Genomic DNA, 17,477 nt, shown 5'->3' with positions numbered 1-17,477 from the left:
GACTACTGCTAACAGAAACATGCCCGCGCTTTTACAATCTTAATATATCATGCCTGGGTGATGAAAAAGTAAACGGGACTTACAGCGGTGTGTTGCTGCTGTCTTCTTCACGCAGCGCTCGGGGATGCCTTCTTGTCAGGTGATGGTGCATTGCACTTGTACTGCTGTGGTACGCCATCTCCATTCTGCACAAATTACAGAGCACCGGATTGTTGGGTCTTTGTTTGAAGTATTCCCACACCTTTGATGAACGTGGGAGAGTTTTTTTTTTACGCTTCTTGCTCTCTGGGGGAATCAGAATCCATGCTCGGACCAGGCGCAGCGCATTTTCATTACGTCATCCAATGCGTCGACGCACGTTACGTAAATCGACGTATTTACGTAATCGACTACGTCGACGAATCGCCCCAGCCTTACAGTACACCTCTCTGAACAGTGTCTGGTAGGCTGTGGTTGCTGCTGCACAAAAAGTTGATCGTCAACAGATCAAGAAACTGACACACGCCATGAATGGAAGGCTTATGACTGTTATTGAAAAGAAGGGTGGCTATATTGGTCACTGATTTTTTTTTTTGTAGAAATGTCAGAAATGTTTATTTGTAAATTTTGAGTTGTTTGTTTATTATTCTCACTTTAACAGATGAAAATAAACAAGTGAGATGGGAAAATTTTCATTTTTCATTTAGTTGCATAATAATTGTGCACACTAATAGTTGCCCAATAATTGTGCACACAGATATTCTCCTAAGAAAGCCAAGACCTCACTTTTACTCTTAAATATTCAGGTTTGAGGTTTATTAACATTTTGGATTAACCGAGAGCACTGTAGTTGTTTAATAATAAAATTAATCCTCAAAAATACAACTTGCCTAATAATTGTGCACACAGTCTATATCGCTCCTACATATGATAGCCAAGACTTTTATGGCAGTATCAAGGAGAATATAGGATGGTTACTTCAACTACTGGCTGGTTATTAGTGAGGCAAGACAGAAAATAAAGCCACATATACTGTAAACTCTATTCTTTCTATGCTTGCAATTTGATAGTAGACCTACAGTAATAAATGCATTGGTATCCAGATAGAAATATCTGGAGACAAAATAATTAATGGTTTGGGCTTCCGTGACCGAGTAAATGAAACTACACCTGACTTATCAAGAAAAACAGGATTGATGGAGGGAGTGGTCACTCCATATATATAACATTGCATGTGGGTGGCTGGGGAGTGACAAAGACAAAAGCTTATTACAAGAAAGACTCTCTGCGCTTACTGAAGGCAAAATTAAGTGACAGCACAGCATGGCAGCCTGGACTCTGTTGATACTCCTGATGTGTGCCGTCCTCACTGGGCAAGGTGAGCTTTTACACCGAGTTACCAATTTATTATCTATTTCAAACCAATACATTCTCTCTTTTAAAGCTTGTGTTTAGTTTTTGTTTACCGTGTTAGAGAGGCTCTGACGTTATGGTCATTTTTAAAGGTCACCTATTATGCAAAATGCACTTTTCCATGTCTTTTAAACATCAATATCTGTCCCCAGTGTGTCTACAGGCCACCATAGTATCATAAAAGACCATCCTCTCTCTTTTTCTCCTCCTCCGTTTGTCCGGAAATGGGTGCAGAAAAAAAATTCGCTTTTTTCCTTGTATCCTGACGTCATTAGGGAATGCAAGTCACGTGAGGGTTTCCTGGTCGAACCAGAGAGAACCTTCAGTAGCTGACCCCAGCCCACAGCGCGTCACTGTCTCTCCTCCTCAACCGAACTTGAGCAAAGTAGCTCCTACAGTTAGTCTGCAAGAACCAGCAGAACAGGCTTCATGTACTCCCATCATCTAAATATAGCATGTTCTTTCACAAAGGCTTTATGTAATTACACTGTTTAAACAGATGATATTTATATATTATATATATTTGATGTCATGCATGTAGCAGAATACAGGTAGTAAATAGTGACTTGTAAGCAACACAACACATTTCTGTTTCACAGTCAAACTTTATTTGAGTAGACAGATGACAATATTAATTATTCACAGCATTTGTAATCATCCCACCTGCAGTTATGTTAACATGGTACAGGAGAAAGTCTTCAGCTCTGGTAAACTATGGTAAGCTAAGCTCCGGTGGTCTGTAGTCATGGTAACACAGAGACAGCTACTACTGTAAATAATATACCATTACTCTGATCTTCCATACATTTATCTTTTAGCAGAAATAATGAACTGACTACTGTTTCACATCTTCTATTTTCCACCCTGATGGTCGCTGTGTTTACACACCGTGTCATAGCGGTAGCATGTAGCTAACCCGTTAGCATGTAGCTACATGCTAACGGGTTAGCTACATGCTACCGGGTTAGCTTTGTATCTCCATGTAAACAGAGCCATCTGCTCTCAGCTGTCTGCTCTCCTCTGGGATGATTCTGTCGGTCATTTCTCACAGATGGATCTGTAAAGACAGACGTAAAACAGAGTGTATGTTTACGGTTTACAGAGTTGATGCATGAGGTAAACACTGAGCTAACTAACAGAGCTATAAACAGCATTATTTACCTGAGAGAAACCGTCAGGAAAACCTGGAATCTGGACCGCAGATGTTGATCATGTGTCGCCGATTTCTGATCAGATTCCTCCGGTAACGTGCGCTGGGTGAAGTTTCTGGTTTATAAACTTTATTCTAGCTGCTCTCTCTCCACTCGTCTCTCTCAGAGAGAGAGAGAGAGAGAGAGAGAGAGAGAGAGAGAGCTTCTCCGGGAGGGAGGGGGAGGGTGACGCTGTTGTTGAGGACGTTTGATTGACAGAAAACGCTGACCAATCAGAGCAGAGTGGGAGGAGACAGAGGCTAGACACAGAAATCAGCACTTTTGGAAATGGGCTGAAACATGCTGGAATGCATGATCTGATTGTTTTTTTGAAAAAAAAACTTCAGAGACATGGTTTGGAGGTGTCTGAGACCTATAATAACTAGTTTAAATGGAGTATAATATGTGACCTTTAAGGATGTAGATGTGCTGGATTGTAAATTTCTATGTTGAAATGTCAGTTTCTTTTACACACAGTTAAAAACACCTCTTAATATAAACTTCATAAAGACGGGGTGTATGGCACGGCTGTTGTATTGTACAGAGCTATCAAATAATGCCAATTAAAATTGTGATAATAATCAATAATGAAATGTTTGTAAAACATTGCCAGGTGTGTTGTCAAGTGGTTACTTTCAGAGGTGCACAAAACAATGTCTGGGCTTCCAGCTTAGATTTGTTAGGTCAAACAACTCAAACTCGGACCCGGCCCGCTGCGGCAAAGGCTCAGCCTTAAAGAAGAACTACGCCCATTTTCAAATTTCATACATGATATTCCTATGGTCTAAGACAGTACAAAAAATATTAGTAAACATGAACAACTATTTCCCAAGTCCAAAAACTAGAGTCCTAAAACTCAAATTTGTGATGTCATCAAACATAAAGTCTGGAACTGCTCTATAGTTATTTGCATCACAGAGATCCAATAAAGTTCCACAGTAGGGATGCACCGATACCAGTATCGTGTTTGATACTGTGCTCATGTACTTGTAGTTGATACCACTGTGGCAACGGGGTGTTAACTGACAAGATTAGTGCCTTGCATGCAGAGGTGCTGTGGTTGAAGTGCCTAATAAGCCGCCCAGCTGCAACGATAACCCAATGCACAAACAGGTTAAATCCATCATTTATCACCAGCTGCAGTGTATGCGCAAAACAGGCATTCCCCCAGTTCAATCTGACTTCAATATTACAGTACATCACCTCAGTGTTTAGATTAGTTTGCTAAAATGATCACATTTGTATGATCATACGCATCAAAGGGTTAAATCAAACATTGTCATGATGTGCAGTACTTTGGAAAAGTCTTGGGCCAATCTTAAAATGTTTAAAGCCATTTGGCTGACCAAGTAAATGAAACAGTGTATAAGAAAATATGACACATAATAAGGAGTTGAAGAAGCAGCTGGAGCTCTAGTGCCACCTTATGGCTGTAGTTTCTCATATCTACTATACTACTAATGCTCATCTCTTTTTCCTACAGGGTCAAAGGCTCAGGGTAAGCACAGTCACATGTCATATATTGCAGAGATGCACTGTAACAATGATGAACTACAAATGGAAAACATTTAAAGTGTCACACACGAATCAGCCTCACTTTACTTTACTGACATACAGTTGTCTATGCTCTGCCAGATTGTGGAATGGCACCTCTGAACACAAGAATAGTGGGTGGTGTGAATGCCACAGCCGGGTCATGGCCCTGGCAGGTCAGCGTGCACCTCCATTTCCCGCCGAGAAGCGTACACATCTGTGGAGGGACCCTCATCAGTAACCAGTGGGTACTCACAGCAGCCCACTGCATCGTAACGTAAGAGAAACTCAGAGCACCTGCGTCTGTTGCTAATGCATTTTTCTTTTTCAGATTTCTATTATGCTTTTGATACAGTGGAGCATCCATTCATTTTACCATCTTTAATGAAATTTGTCTTTGGTAATTATTTTGAAGAATAGTAACAGCTGTATAACCTATTGGGGGTACATCCCTAATGCCGGGCACACACTACACGATTATCGAGCCGATCTTGGGCCTCATCCCTCCCGACAATCGTCAGCAAAGCCCCGATTATTTGATGGTTCTAAAGATTATTTTGCTAGATATTCCTGTAGTGTGAGGTATGTTAAGAGATTACATTCCCCAATCAGCTTGGCAGGACGCTAAAAAACTCACCAAACTTATGCTAAATTTTGGCGAGGAAAAACGGTCATAGCCATTTTCAAAAGGGGTCTCTTGACCTCTGACCTCCAGATATGTGAATGAAAATGGGTTCTATGGGTACCCACGAGTCTCCCCTTTACAGACATGCCCACTTTATGATAATCCCAAGCAATTTGGGGCAAGTCATAGTCAAGTCAGCACACTGACAGCTGTTGTTGCCTGTTGGGCTTGCCATGTTATGATTTGAGCAGGGTTTTTTATATGATAGGATTTCTGGACAATATTTGTCCTTGTTTTCTGTTGCTAATTGATTTCCAATAATAAATATATAATAATAATAATAATAACTTGGATTTATATAGCGCCTTTCAAGAAACCAAAGGTCGCTTAACATAGACATAAATAAACACAACAACTGCTTTGCTGGGAATCACGGACAGAACTCCATAGCAGCAGTCCAAACGGGAGGTGACGAAAGCATGGATTAGGGTTTCTGCCACGGAGTCAGATGGTGATTTCCGGAGACAGGGACAGATCTTTTATAGAGCCTCTCCAGTTGACGGCCGGTGGTCTTTTGGGTGCGAAGTTCAGTGGTGAACCAGGGGGCGGGACGGGTGTAGGAGACAGTCCGGGTTTTGAGGGGGGCAAGGGAGTCAAGGCTGCCGTATACAGTGGCGTTGTAGTGGGCAACCAGCCCATCAGCAGAGGTGTCGTGGGGATCTGAGGCCAGATGGGTCGCTATCAGGTCGTTTAGAGCTGGTGTACTCACTGTCTTGATGTTCCTGTATGAGATGGTACGTTTTGTGCGCTGCCTGGGCAGGGTGACGGGAACAGTGCGAAGAACAGCGAGATGGTCTGAAACAGCAAGGTCCAGGCACTGCAGATGGGAGGGAATTGTGCCAGCGGAGCACACCAGATCCAGCGTGTGGCCTTTAGTGTGGGTGGGGCCTTTAACATGCTGTGTGATGTTGAAGCAGTCCAACAGTGACAAGAATTCAGTGGCAAACAAGCAGCTGGTGGAGTCCACATGAATATTGAAGTCACCGAGCAGGAGTGTAGATGGAGACATGGAGCAGACAGAGGTGAGAAGCTCAGACAGCTCAGACGTGAAGGTAGTAGAGGCTTTAGGGGGGCGGTAGATGAGGACAACCTGGAGCTGTGTAGACCCAACCAGAGAGAAAGTGACATACTCAAACGAGGTGACATTGGGTAGTGGGAGTTCTTTAACCAGGATGTCAGCTCGATGTATAACAGCCAGCCTGCCGCCACGACCCATGGAGCGAGGCTTCTGTATGTAGACATATCCAGGGGGAGTGGCTTGATTAAGTTCCATGAAATCCTACTGATTTTGCCAAGTCTCAGTTAGGCAGAGAAAGTCAATTTTCCTGCCAGTGATGATATCATGGATGAGTAGTGCTTTATGTTAAGTGAGCGAGCATTCTGCAGCATAAATGTTGCACTGTTGTTTGTGAATGCTGGGGCAGGCGGTGTGGAGGGAATGACACAAACCAGGGGCCTCAGATTGTTCAGGGTGCACACGTGTGGTTTGTTGTGATGACGTCGTAGCTGCGTGTTGGAGCGCCTGTCGGACAGTACGGAGGGAATACCATGATCTGAGTAAACAAACTTGCACCGGGACGCTCTATGGACATAACGGGGGCGACGTAGAAGTCCGAGGGATTTAATGTCAGCGATGCAGTTTGGAGTGAAGTGACAAAAGAGGTCCAGGAGTTGCGTTGTTGAGTATTTGAAGAACACCATGTCTGCAACAGTGGAACGCCGGCTAATTCCTGGAGCCGCAATCCGTGGAGGTGGCTCCCAGCCTCGGACCGCAGCAGCAGCAAACAGTGTAGCTAGAACAGAATGTGGGTAGTCCTGGAGTCGTGGCATGGATATGTCCAGACGTGAGAAGCAGACTGACGTTGGATAATCCACAGTATGTTGATAGCGCCGATGGATCGCTTGGTCGGCGGAGCTAACAGCTGACCGGCGGCTAACAGCTAATGTTAACAGCTGATCAGTGGAGAAGGTGAGCACACAGAGCCAAATGTGCACAATCTTCGAACAGTTAGCAACACCAGAGAGTGAAGTGTAGAGACAACTTATAATGTTAACTTATTCCTACATGCAGTGAATATGGGCACAGATTTACACAAAAGCAAAGTTTTGCTACGGGAATGAGAAGCGGCGACATACACCCCAGCGTCCTCTCAATCCGAAATCACTATCTCTCTACTCTCTCTACTCATATACATACATTTATATAAAGTAAGCATATTTGTCCACTACCATGTTGATAACAGTATTAAATACTTGACAAATTTCCCTTTAACCTTCTGAATTGATAAAAACAATATCAAAAAAATACCTTCAAAATACCACATTAAGACACCAAGACCTTGAGAAACACCATAGAAAAAGGTCAAGCTGTGATGTGGAAAGAAAAGCTTTTGACACAGAATTGCATTTTTTGGTGATTGGATGGTGAGCACTTCTGTTTTGGAAACTGCTCAGAAACCCCCTTATTGTGAATATACCTATGACAGACATACATCCTCTGAATGCCCTAGGTCTCTAGTTTGTGGTTGTAAAGTTTCATTATCCTAGAAGTCACAACATCTAATTTTATACAGTGAAGTCAAGTTTCAAAGAATTGTCAAATTACAATGAAATGTTTACTATGGGGACTAACATCACACTTGACTACAAGTGGTCTCATTGAATCCACAAGAGTGACAACTTTCCAGTCATACCCAATTCATGCAATTCCAAGGCTGTGTAGGGACCCCAGTATGCAATAACACATTTATACTGCCGGCGGGCCGGCGGATTGTTAAGAGGTTAAACCTGCATTCTGAAACAGGTCCTCTGGGTTTCTTATGTTGAGTCTAGTTCTTTCCTTTCTTGGGAAATGGGAGTATACAGTCAGAATGGTATGGGTCAGACTCTTGCTTTTCTAACATTTGTCTGCCTTTACTTAATTCTTCTTCTTCTTCTTTCGGCTGCTCCGGTTAGGGGTCACCACAGCGGATCATCTGCATGTCCTCCCTCAACACATCTATAAACCTCCACTTGGGCCTTCCTCTTTTCCTCTTGCCTGGCAGCTCCATCTTCAGCATCCTTCTCCTTATATACCCCGCATATCTTCTTTGTACATGTCCAAACCATCTCAATCTCGCCTCTCTTGCTTTGGATCCAAACCGTCTAACCTGAGCTGTCCCTCTAATGTACTCATTCCTAATCCTATCCATTCTCGTCACTCCCAACGAACATCTTAGCATCTTCAACTCTGCCACCTCCAGCTCCGCATCCTGTCTTTTGGTCAGCACCACTGCCTCCAAATCATACAACATAGCTGGTCTCACTACCATCCTATTAACCTTGCTGGTACCTCTGCCTTTACTTAATTGATGAAGTAAAATTTACTGATACACCAGCAGACAAAACTTGATGCAACCTGTTAGTTAGTCTTTATAATGAGTATTTTATCGATTTATTCTTTTATCCAGGAACTCTACTCGTAATTGGCTTCTGTACTTGGGCAGAGAGACTCAGTCTGGCCCTAATGATAATGAGGTGAATCGCACCGTGTCCCAGATCATCCGCCATCCTGACTACAACAACACCTTGTTTAACAACGACATTGCCCTAATGAAGCTCAGCACCCCTGTCACTTTCACTGACTTCATCAGACCTGTCTGCCTGGCAAGTAACACCAGCCAGTTTCACAACTCCACCCCCTGCTGGACCACTGGTTGGGGCAGACTTAGCAGGGATGGTGAGTATTGGCATGCTAACTCAAGATAGTAAACACAGTACCTGCTAAACATCAACATGTTTGCATAGTCATTGTGAGCATGTTAGCATACTGACATTAACATTTAACTCAAAGCACTGCTGTGCCTGGTACAGCCTTACAGAGCTGCTAGCATGGCTGTAGAGTCTTTGTCTCGTTTCGTGACAGTTAATCCTCTACCCACACTCTTTTTCAATCGTATTTTCAGGTACATGGTGCACTGTCACATGAACGAGCACACAAAAAAAAAAAATCATCAATCAACAAAAGTTATTTGATGAGAAAAAAGCCGCCACCACCACCAAAACAAATCTCTTTAAAACTGCAAAAGAATGAAAAGAAATAGTGTTCCTTATGATTTCATACTCTGTCTCTCCCACAGAGCCATTAGTAGCCTTTGACGCCCTGCAGGAGGTTCAGATTCCTGTCGTTGGACAAAATCAGTGTCGTTGCAGCTCCCGCGAATATGAAGATATACTCACTGATGAAATGGTGTGTGCGGGACGAGACAACAAAGGAGCATGCCAGGTGAAAAAAAAAAATCAATCCATTGTTGTAATATTTGAAGTAGCTGTTTTTGATTTGTTTTTCTTTCTTGACACTCTCAAAAGAAACTCTTGCATACTCACACATGCAGTTGAAATACTATCTCTCGTCTTACATCCTTCTTTACCAATTTCAGCACTATAATGTAAGCTTTTAAATTGTTGCTATTAAAATGTTATTGTCAGTGAGAATGTTTTAGGCTATGTAAGGCTACTCCAGTCTTATTCTGTGCATGCTACCAGCAGGATTAATTAACTGTTTGTCTCTCCTCTTTCAGGGGGACTCCGGAGGACCTTTGCAATGCAAACAAGGCCCGCGGTGGATCCAGGCTGGCATTACCAGTTTTGGAGTACCTTGTGCCCTGCCTGGTTTCCCTGAGGTCTATGCCCGATTGTCTGAATTCCAGACTTGGATCACGGATCAAGTGGCGGGAGCGAATGTTAGGTTTGTGACATTCACCTCCAGTGGCACCGATCCAGACAACAGCTTTGTGTGTTCCAGGTTAAATGGGACCACAATAGCTCCAAATACAACTACCACAACAAATTCCATAGCATCAACTGTTGCAACTGAGCTTACATTTGTTGTCAGCTTAGTGACGGTGTTCCTGCAGCACACTGTAGATCCATAGCACAGTTTTGAGCTAACAACTTCTAAATTTCTTCTTCTGTTGTGTTAGGTTATATTAGTCTTTTAAATCAGTCTACAAAGATTATACTTATACGTATAACATCACAAGATTGTAGCAGAGTTTGTGTGGTGAAAATGTCACCACCCTGTAGCTTTGGAACATGGTTTTGTCTCATGGTTTAAATTAGGGATGTCAATAATGAACCGTTTAACAGTTAACCGACATTAAGCATTTTAACCGATTAACGCTATCAGTTAAAAAAAATGTTAATAATTAATTCAAAAGCTGAGCGGCTCAGAGGAGCGGCTCGTCTCTTTAAGGAGAAAAGCTGGTCCATCTTAACAGCCCACCTTAACAGGCGGAGCTGGAGTTACAGGATACAGTAAGTTGGCTCCGGTCTCTCCATGGATGTATTAAAAGAACAGCTCCAGCTCGCTTGAGCGTAGGAGTTGTAGTTTCGTAGCATTTATTCACCGACAAATAAACTGTACACACACTGCTACACCTACGTTCACAGCTTTAACGTCACCAACAACCTCACACTCACCGCCAACACACACATACGGAAAGTGGCTGCATGTCCGCGACACTACACGCAGCATCGTGGCTGCTAAGTTAATGCTCCCGGACGGGTGAACTGGGGACTCCTGTCAACGGATATCTGTTGTGCTCTGGCAGCTGGTACACCGCTGCATGCGAGGCACAAATCTTTTCGGTTAACGGTTAATAATCGGTTAACGAGGGTCGGTTATCGGTTAAGAACATTTTTCAAAATGAGCATCCCTAGTTTAAATGTTTTTTGGATTGCACATAGTTCTTTCTTATTGGCCTATTTTAATGTAACACAAACTTCATTTAACGCATACATCTTCTTTGAAATGATTTCTCATTTCCATAAATAATGGTATAAAGCCATTCATGTTATCAGTTTAACCACAATGCACTTATTAAAACAACTACTCACGCATGCTCTGTTTTTCTCCATCAGTCACAAATGGGTTGAAATATAAAACTAAATCTAAAATCTAGATCTAAAATTAAAGAAAATAAATGGATTTAGTCTGAATCGGCACTGGTGGTATTGGTAATACTGATAAGTAATTAATGACTTGGCATGAAACAAATATTCAGATCTTTGATATAAAATACCCAATTACAAGTAAAAGTCCTGCATAGAGGCTGGTCCTTATGGTGTGAAGTCTCACCAATCTAAGACGTTGTATATTTCAATCTGTAACAATGCATCATACAGTATTTTATGATCTTACCATTAAATCTTGTTTAAACATAGACAAATGACAAACATGACAAATGTCAGCATTTAAAAGAAAAAAAAAAGCTCCGTGCACAACAACAGCACTATGTAATGATACATTGAACCGCTGACCCGCTCCCCAGAAAACGTAAACATAGAACTGTTCCCCCCGCCTTTTCATTTCGAAAGAGCAACGGCCAATGAGGAAACTGCACATTTATATTTTTTAAAAAGGTCAGAGCTGGGAATAGTGTCAATAACACAATAAAGTTTTATTCAGTGTTGTTCATTAATGTATTGTTTACCAGACTGACATTTCCCTAATGGATGATAAAGTAGTGGAATCTGACTGTGTATTAGGCTGTAGCCTACATTACATTTTAAATATATCTGTTCAGCTTTTAATCTGACGGAGGCAAAACACAGGGGCCGACAACTGAAGATGAAAAATATAGTTGAAGATTTAAAAAATATATCTAAACATAGAGACATGTGACACGTGATTTAAAGGTTAAAATACAGTCGTTTTACATTGTAGACATCTATTTGGACGTTGGCTCAACCGTCATTGAAATACTGTTAAAACACGTTCATACTATACGCAGCCTATTTAAAAAAAAAAAAAAAACTCACTTTCAAACTGCTTTCTGCAGCTGCACCACAATACTTACAATACAATACTACTTGATATGGACTGAATGAATGCAGAAATAAAGCAACGTGTCTGGCTCTGTAAGAGGGAGGAGACAGAGAGAAATTCAGGGTTTATTGAACCATGGTAACTAACCCAGAGTTTAAGTTAGCTGTCTTTCTGGAACTGAAAATCCAGAGTTCACCTCATCTCAGGCCTCCCTCTTCCTGAAACTATGACCAATTACCACCGGTGGCACTGACTGATACCTACCAAAACCTACCAGTGACCAATCAAACTAAATAGATGAAATAGCTATTTTATTTAGCTTACCCCACTGTTTGCCTTCAATATTGTTTAGAACTGTTTATTTGAACTACTTCACCTATTTACATCGTACCTTGTTTATGCCTACCTTATCTTAATCTCTATGTTAACCATTGTTTCTTTCTTTATTAAACTAAATGTCTTTCAGTTCAATGCCTTACTGAATTATGTTCACCCAAATGTATTTGTTTGAATCCCTAACTTTTACACCAGGGCTACATGAGCTTTTTACCAAAAAAAATAATATTCTGATCTAACCCGTTTGTAATCACCGACATTTGGATTAGTAACTGTAATTTAATTATGGACATTTTTTCTCAACAACTGTAATGGTTTACAATTACATTTATTTTGGAATTAAATACACAATGGCGTTACATAGGTACCCGCCAAAACTACAACAAACATAACTTAAACATTAACTTATATTATTACACGGCGTTATTGAATACTCCATTCTGATTGGTTAATCACGGCGTTCTGCGCTCTGTTATTTCTTTATAGCAGACTGTTGCTATGTATAGCAGACCGTTGCTATGGGCGCAGCTCTGATGTTGGACTCTGGCAGACCGTTTTGTGTCAAATTATTGATTTCTTAAGTAAGTAGCCGTGTAATAAGCAGGATAATGTACAGGTAGCGGGTCATTGTTGTGAAAGAAACCACAACAATGACCGGCTCGCTGTACATTATCCCTTACTTACTGACTGACTGACTGACAGAAGTCACACATAAATATCACTTCCATGTTGTTTCAGCTATGATTTAACATATTTTAGAGAGCAACATGGATGTAAGGAGGAAAAGAAAAGAACAACTCTATATATTACAGCACTGGGATCATGTTTTTATCTGGGTATATAGAAACCAGGGAATGAAGTCAGCGGTTTTACAGGAAAGGTAAATATCTCCTGATGGAGAAGAAGCACCATCTGCTGGTGGCAAAAGTCTTTGTTGTTTTTGGAGGTTCAGCCAAAAGCAGCATCCTCTGTTTCATTGAGCTGCTTCCTTTGATTTGGTCATGGTCAGTCAGACCTTACAAGAATGTGTGTCTAGATCAGGGGTCAGCAACCTTTACTATCAAAAGAGCCATTTTAGGCAAAAAAGAAAAGAAAAAAAAATCTGTCTGGAGTCGCAAAACATTTGAGCATTGTGATGAAGGTAACACAGTTTATAGTCTAAGGATATAGTATATAAGTCTAATGCAGTGAGGGACCAAGTGCAAATGTACGACGGAGTATTAGAGCCACATAGATGGAAAAAACATCCGATATTTCAAGAATAAAGTCATTATATTATGAGAAAAAAAAGTCGCAATATAACGAGAATAAAGTCGTAATGTTACGAGAAAAAAAGTCATAATATAACAAGAAAAAAGTCGTAATGTTAAGAGAATAAAGTAATAACTATGAGAAAAAAGTCATAATATAAGGAGAATAAAGTCATAACGTTACGAGAAAAAAAAGTCGTAATATAACAAGAATAAAGTCATAACTTTACGAGAAAAAAAGAAAATTACACGTAAAATTACTACTTTATAATATTATGACTTTATTCTCATATGACTTTTTTTTCTCGTAAACTTCTGACTTTATTCTCGTAATATTATGACTTTATTCTCAAAATCTCAGTTGTTGTTTCTTTCCTCAATGTGGCCCTAATACTCCGTCGTACCATAGACTTACAAGAATGATAAATAAAAATGAAAATATACACACAAAAGCAGTTATTCATTTCCACTCATTTTTAAAAAAAAATCCACAGGGAGCCACTGGAGAGGAGCTAAAGAGCCACAAGTGGCTCCGGAGCTGCAGGTTGCAGACCCCTGGTCTAGATAGTATGCAGTGTGTTTGAGAATGACCTAATTGAAGTCCAAGGACCAGAGTATTGTCCTCTGCATCAAGAGACATGCAAGTCCTATCAATTGTTCAGACAATCTCTCTACCTTACTGGCCATAAAACACACTTGTAGGTCGCAGTCAATGGGCCATTAAAGTGACTCTCCCAGACCGCCGTACAACCCTGCAGCGAATCGCCGCAATGCCTGATCTGGTGGGAATGCAGGCTTAGTGTACCTGTCACATCACAGCCGTGCCAACATTAATCCAACACAACTTAACTTTGTACCTCACACAATTTGATCATTTGAATGTCGCAAACATATTTTCCCATTGATCTGTGGTAAGAGATACCTCTAGATCTTTCTCCCCCTGTGACTTAATAGTTGTACAACAGTTAAAAGTGGTAATTTATACATTTTAGAAACCGTTCCTTTACTATTGACTGCCTCCAACAATTTAGGTAACACCAGAGGGAGGCTAAAGACATATAGTTATAATTTGCTATAATAATTTGTTATAATCTGCTATGAGTTGTTTTTTTCTAACCACCTCCAATTTTATTTCCTTGAACCACTGCTGTGGAAACTTGAGAGGAATTGCAGAAAGTATGTGCATTTCAATTACTTCTGCTCTCCCCCACAATGATAAAGGTATTGTCATCCATCTCTTATGGTCTTGCTTTATAGTTTAAAAAAACGGAGTTCTCTTAATACATGCATGGCTGTAACTTCACATAATCTACTGTACCTTTGCATCCGCCTGATCACAAGCTCAACAGTAGTTCAGTGGGATTGAGACTGAAGCAGCCTATTAATTCACACTTTTGCAAAAATATGACTTTTTAAGAAGGACATGTGCGGATGGCAGAGATCATAATGTGCCACCACAAAACAGCAGCAAAACCCAGTGACCTGGTTTTCAGATAAGATGGGTGTAAACTCAGTCAGACAGCATTCTTATATCCTGACTAAGACCTAAAAATGAAGGTGTGGTAAAATGTTCAGCATCTTGCATCTAAGCAATTACTAAACAAACAAGTGTTGTTAACAGATAATAAGTCTAATCAGCATTCTTACTGGGGAATTCTGTTTCACCTGCATCTTCCGTCTGGTTTCACCTCAGCAAGAATTCATTATTTTGGTTTGAACATACCTATAACAACTGACTAGGGGTGTAACGATTCATTTACTACATCAATGTATCGGTTTATATTCCTACGATCCAACTACATAGATATACTCGGCAAGTTGTCCTTCACGGGGGACGTATATCGATCTAAAATTGATTTGCAAGGTAGATAATGTAATGTATCGATACTAAGAATTTGCACCTTGTATTTAGGCATGACAGATATGGATGTATTTTTTAGCACTTTTATTAGTAGAGAAATGTTAAACGTTACTCCGGTTCACTCTCCTTGTGTTTAGCGTCAACGACATGCGCCAGCTTGCCAGTCTCTGCCATGGTCTCTGCAGCGCGAGCGTGCATGCAGATGAACGTCACCCCTTTGCTCTCTCACCCGGTATCGGCATAGAGGGAGATGGACACCGGTCTGCATGAGCTGCCGGCGCAGTGGAGCTGATCGGCAGAGTTTCACTTTGGGGGCATTATGTGACGAGGTGTTTTCAATCCACTTGACGAGGGCGGCTTCAACCACAGGTGCATTCAGAGAAAATTAGCTTTTTTCCCGTTATGATATCAATGTGAACGCAGCATCGGCCTCACGTGTACAGCCAGAGAGCAGACGGTCCGCGAGGCGAATTATCAAGGGAGTCAAGTAAAAAACAAAACAGAAATTCAACTAACTTTAGTCTAACTGTTTAAAAATGTTTTTCCGTATGTTTTCATGTATGAAAAAAAACCCAGATGAACACTGTAAGCGGACTACTTGATTACTGTAAGCAAATTATTTAAACAGCGTTTGTATAGGAATGATTAGTGTCCTGTTTGATCACTATAAGCGGTTGATCACTGTATTATTGCTCTACCGTTTATATTGAAAATGAGAAGAGAAGCAGCAGGTTAAACCACTGCTCATTTAACTTGAACTTTATTTTAATTTTTTGTTAAATATTGCACTGCCTTGTATCTTGAGAACTGAAGCAGCGGGGCCTGAAGTTGCACTTTTTATTATTTTCAAAAAAAAGGTGTTTGCCATTATTTGCTGTGTTTACTTGTTTATATCCATAGTTAATTTATCCCTGATTACCTTACCAGAAAATCTTTGAGAAATCCTGACCTGCACTGTCCAGTATCTTAAGCTGAGCCAAATATCGCCCTTGAATCATATCGGAACCATGGAAAGTGATACGCATTGTTGTAAAAACGTATCGTTACACCCCTACAACTTACTGTAACCTCAATTAAAGGATTCCATTGGTATGACCTAACATCAATTTACATTGTTTCGAAACCGAATGTAATGGTCACCCCAAAAAAAGGTTGTTTCTATTAGTCTCTCTAAAAGAAATATGAGATTGTTTGATTTGCTAAAGTGACACGTTGTGGTCTTCATCACTGTAAGCTTACAGCTTGAAGCTATCGTTTGTTCCAGCCTCCATCAAGCTGCAGAACTCTAATGCTAAATCTCATTGCAATGGAGCAGTGGGCAAAAAATACACAAGCACTTTAACATTTTGCACTTTAATTCAACCAAAATGTGAATTGCTGACTCCATTTCAAGCTCTGACTAAACAAACAAATATTGTTGACAGTTAAAACTAAACTAGGTCACGCTAACAGCCAGGGTGGGGCAGCAGGCATACATTCCATTGCTCTTTCCGGAAAGCACCGATCGGACATTTTCAGTCCTGATACTGATGGAGATACCTGGGCTTTGGGTATCAGCCAAGTACTGATCCGATACTATAAACTGTATCCCTCACCTAATTTTTTTATATGCAACATCAGGATTGACCTAAACATTGCTGTCCTAACAAATAAATACATAGATATAAATTTACTGCATTGTTCTTTATTATTAGAATAATAAATCGGACACCAACAACTTGGTAAAAACTGCACTGAGCACTAATTTACGTCATCACTTCCTGAGAGCCTCCTTGCCGGTTGGAGACGTGTAACCATGGTAACCCGTGACAACCTAATGTGACCAAAACGGCAGTTTGTGAGAATCAAAGTCTGAATTAATTTAAAATATATATTAGGCCTAGCAACGTGAAATCTTAAACTTACAGTTAAATTGAAGCGTTATTGACGTTACAACAAAAAGTTGATCTATTACTTTAAAAATAGATTGATTGTGAATGGTGATATTTTGTTTACAACTTTTATAAAATTGTCCTTAGTTGAGTTACTGTCTTTTTTCTACATGTGGTTTAATCTGGAGAAAACCAAAGAAGGCCATCAACCTTCAGTACTTCCTGCCACATGCTAAATGTAGTCGTTAAAGATGTGGGCAGCCAGTTACTAGTTACTTTAAAGATTCAGATTATTAATACAATCATCAAATAAACTATGAAGTAGTTTAACGCTACTGAACGCTAACTGAATGAAGACCCGGTGTGCTTTGTTGCTGCCGGTTGACGTTATGAACCCAAGCACGACCGTGTTTGGTTTTCTGACATATCTGGGACTTCCACAACATGTACAAAGCAGCAACAGTGACTATTTCTTCCATGGTTGAAATTTGTTTCGCGCTTGGTGTGAATGCACGGTGACACAATACGAAGCAACAAAATAACGTAACTTA

General features: G+C 40.6%; 2 protein-coding genes across 2 annotated transcripts in view; one reads left to right on the top strand and one right to left on the bottom strand.

Moving 5' to 3' along the window:
• Positions 1-17,477, bottom strand: part of LOC141758834 (uncharacterized) — a 91,506-nt gene that overhangs the window by 54,598 nt on the left and 19,431 nt on the right. The window lies entirely within an intron of this gene.
• Positions 1,203-10,680, top strand: LOC141758712 (chymotrypsin-like protease CTRL-1). Its single transcript, XM_074620338.1, has 6 exons — positions 1,203-1,357; positions 4,066-4,080; positions 4,218-4,392; positions 8,250-8,518; positions 8,919-9,064; positions 9,360-10,680. The coding sequence occupies exons 1-6, from the start codon at positions 1,303-1,305 to the stop codon at positions 9,711-9,713; spliced, it is 1,014 nt and encodes a 337-aa protein (XP_074476439.1). The 5' UTR covers positions 1,203-1,302; the 3' UTR covers positions 9,714-10,680.

The sequence above is a fragment of the Sebastes fasciatus genome, chromosome 20, assembly GCF_043250625.1.
Source record: "Sebastes fasciatus isolate fSebFas1 chromosome 20, fSebFas1.pri, whole genome shotgun sequence".
NCBI classification, from domain to species: domain Eukaryota; kingdom Metazoa; phylum Chordata; class Actinopteri; order Perciformes; family Sebastidae; genus Sebastes; species Sebastes fasciatus.
The sequence above is the reverse complement of the archived record's forward strand: the minus strand, read 5'-3'. Positions and strand labels throughout refer to the sequence as shown.

What these genes read in the sequence shown, in the direction of transcription:
- LOC141758712 (XM_074620338.1), top strand. Translation starts at nt 1,303, where the DNA reads ATGGCAGCCTGGACTCTGTTGATACTCCTGATGTGTGCCGTCCTCACT. An exon ending in GGGCAGACTTAGCAGGGATG is followed by an intron (nt 8,519 to 8,918) that starts GTGAGTATTGGC and finishes TCTCTCCCACAG; the next exon opens with AGCCATTAGTAGCCTTTGAC. An exon ending in ACAACAAAGGAGCATGCCAG is followed by an intron (nt 9,065 to 9,359) that starts GTGAAAAAAAAA and finishes CTCCTCTTTCAG; the next exon opens with GGGGACTCCGGAGGACCTTT.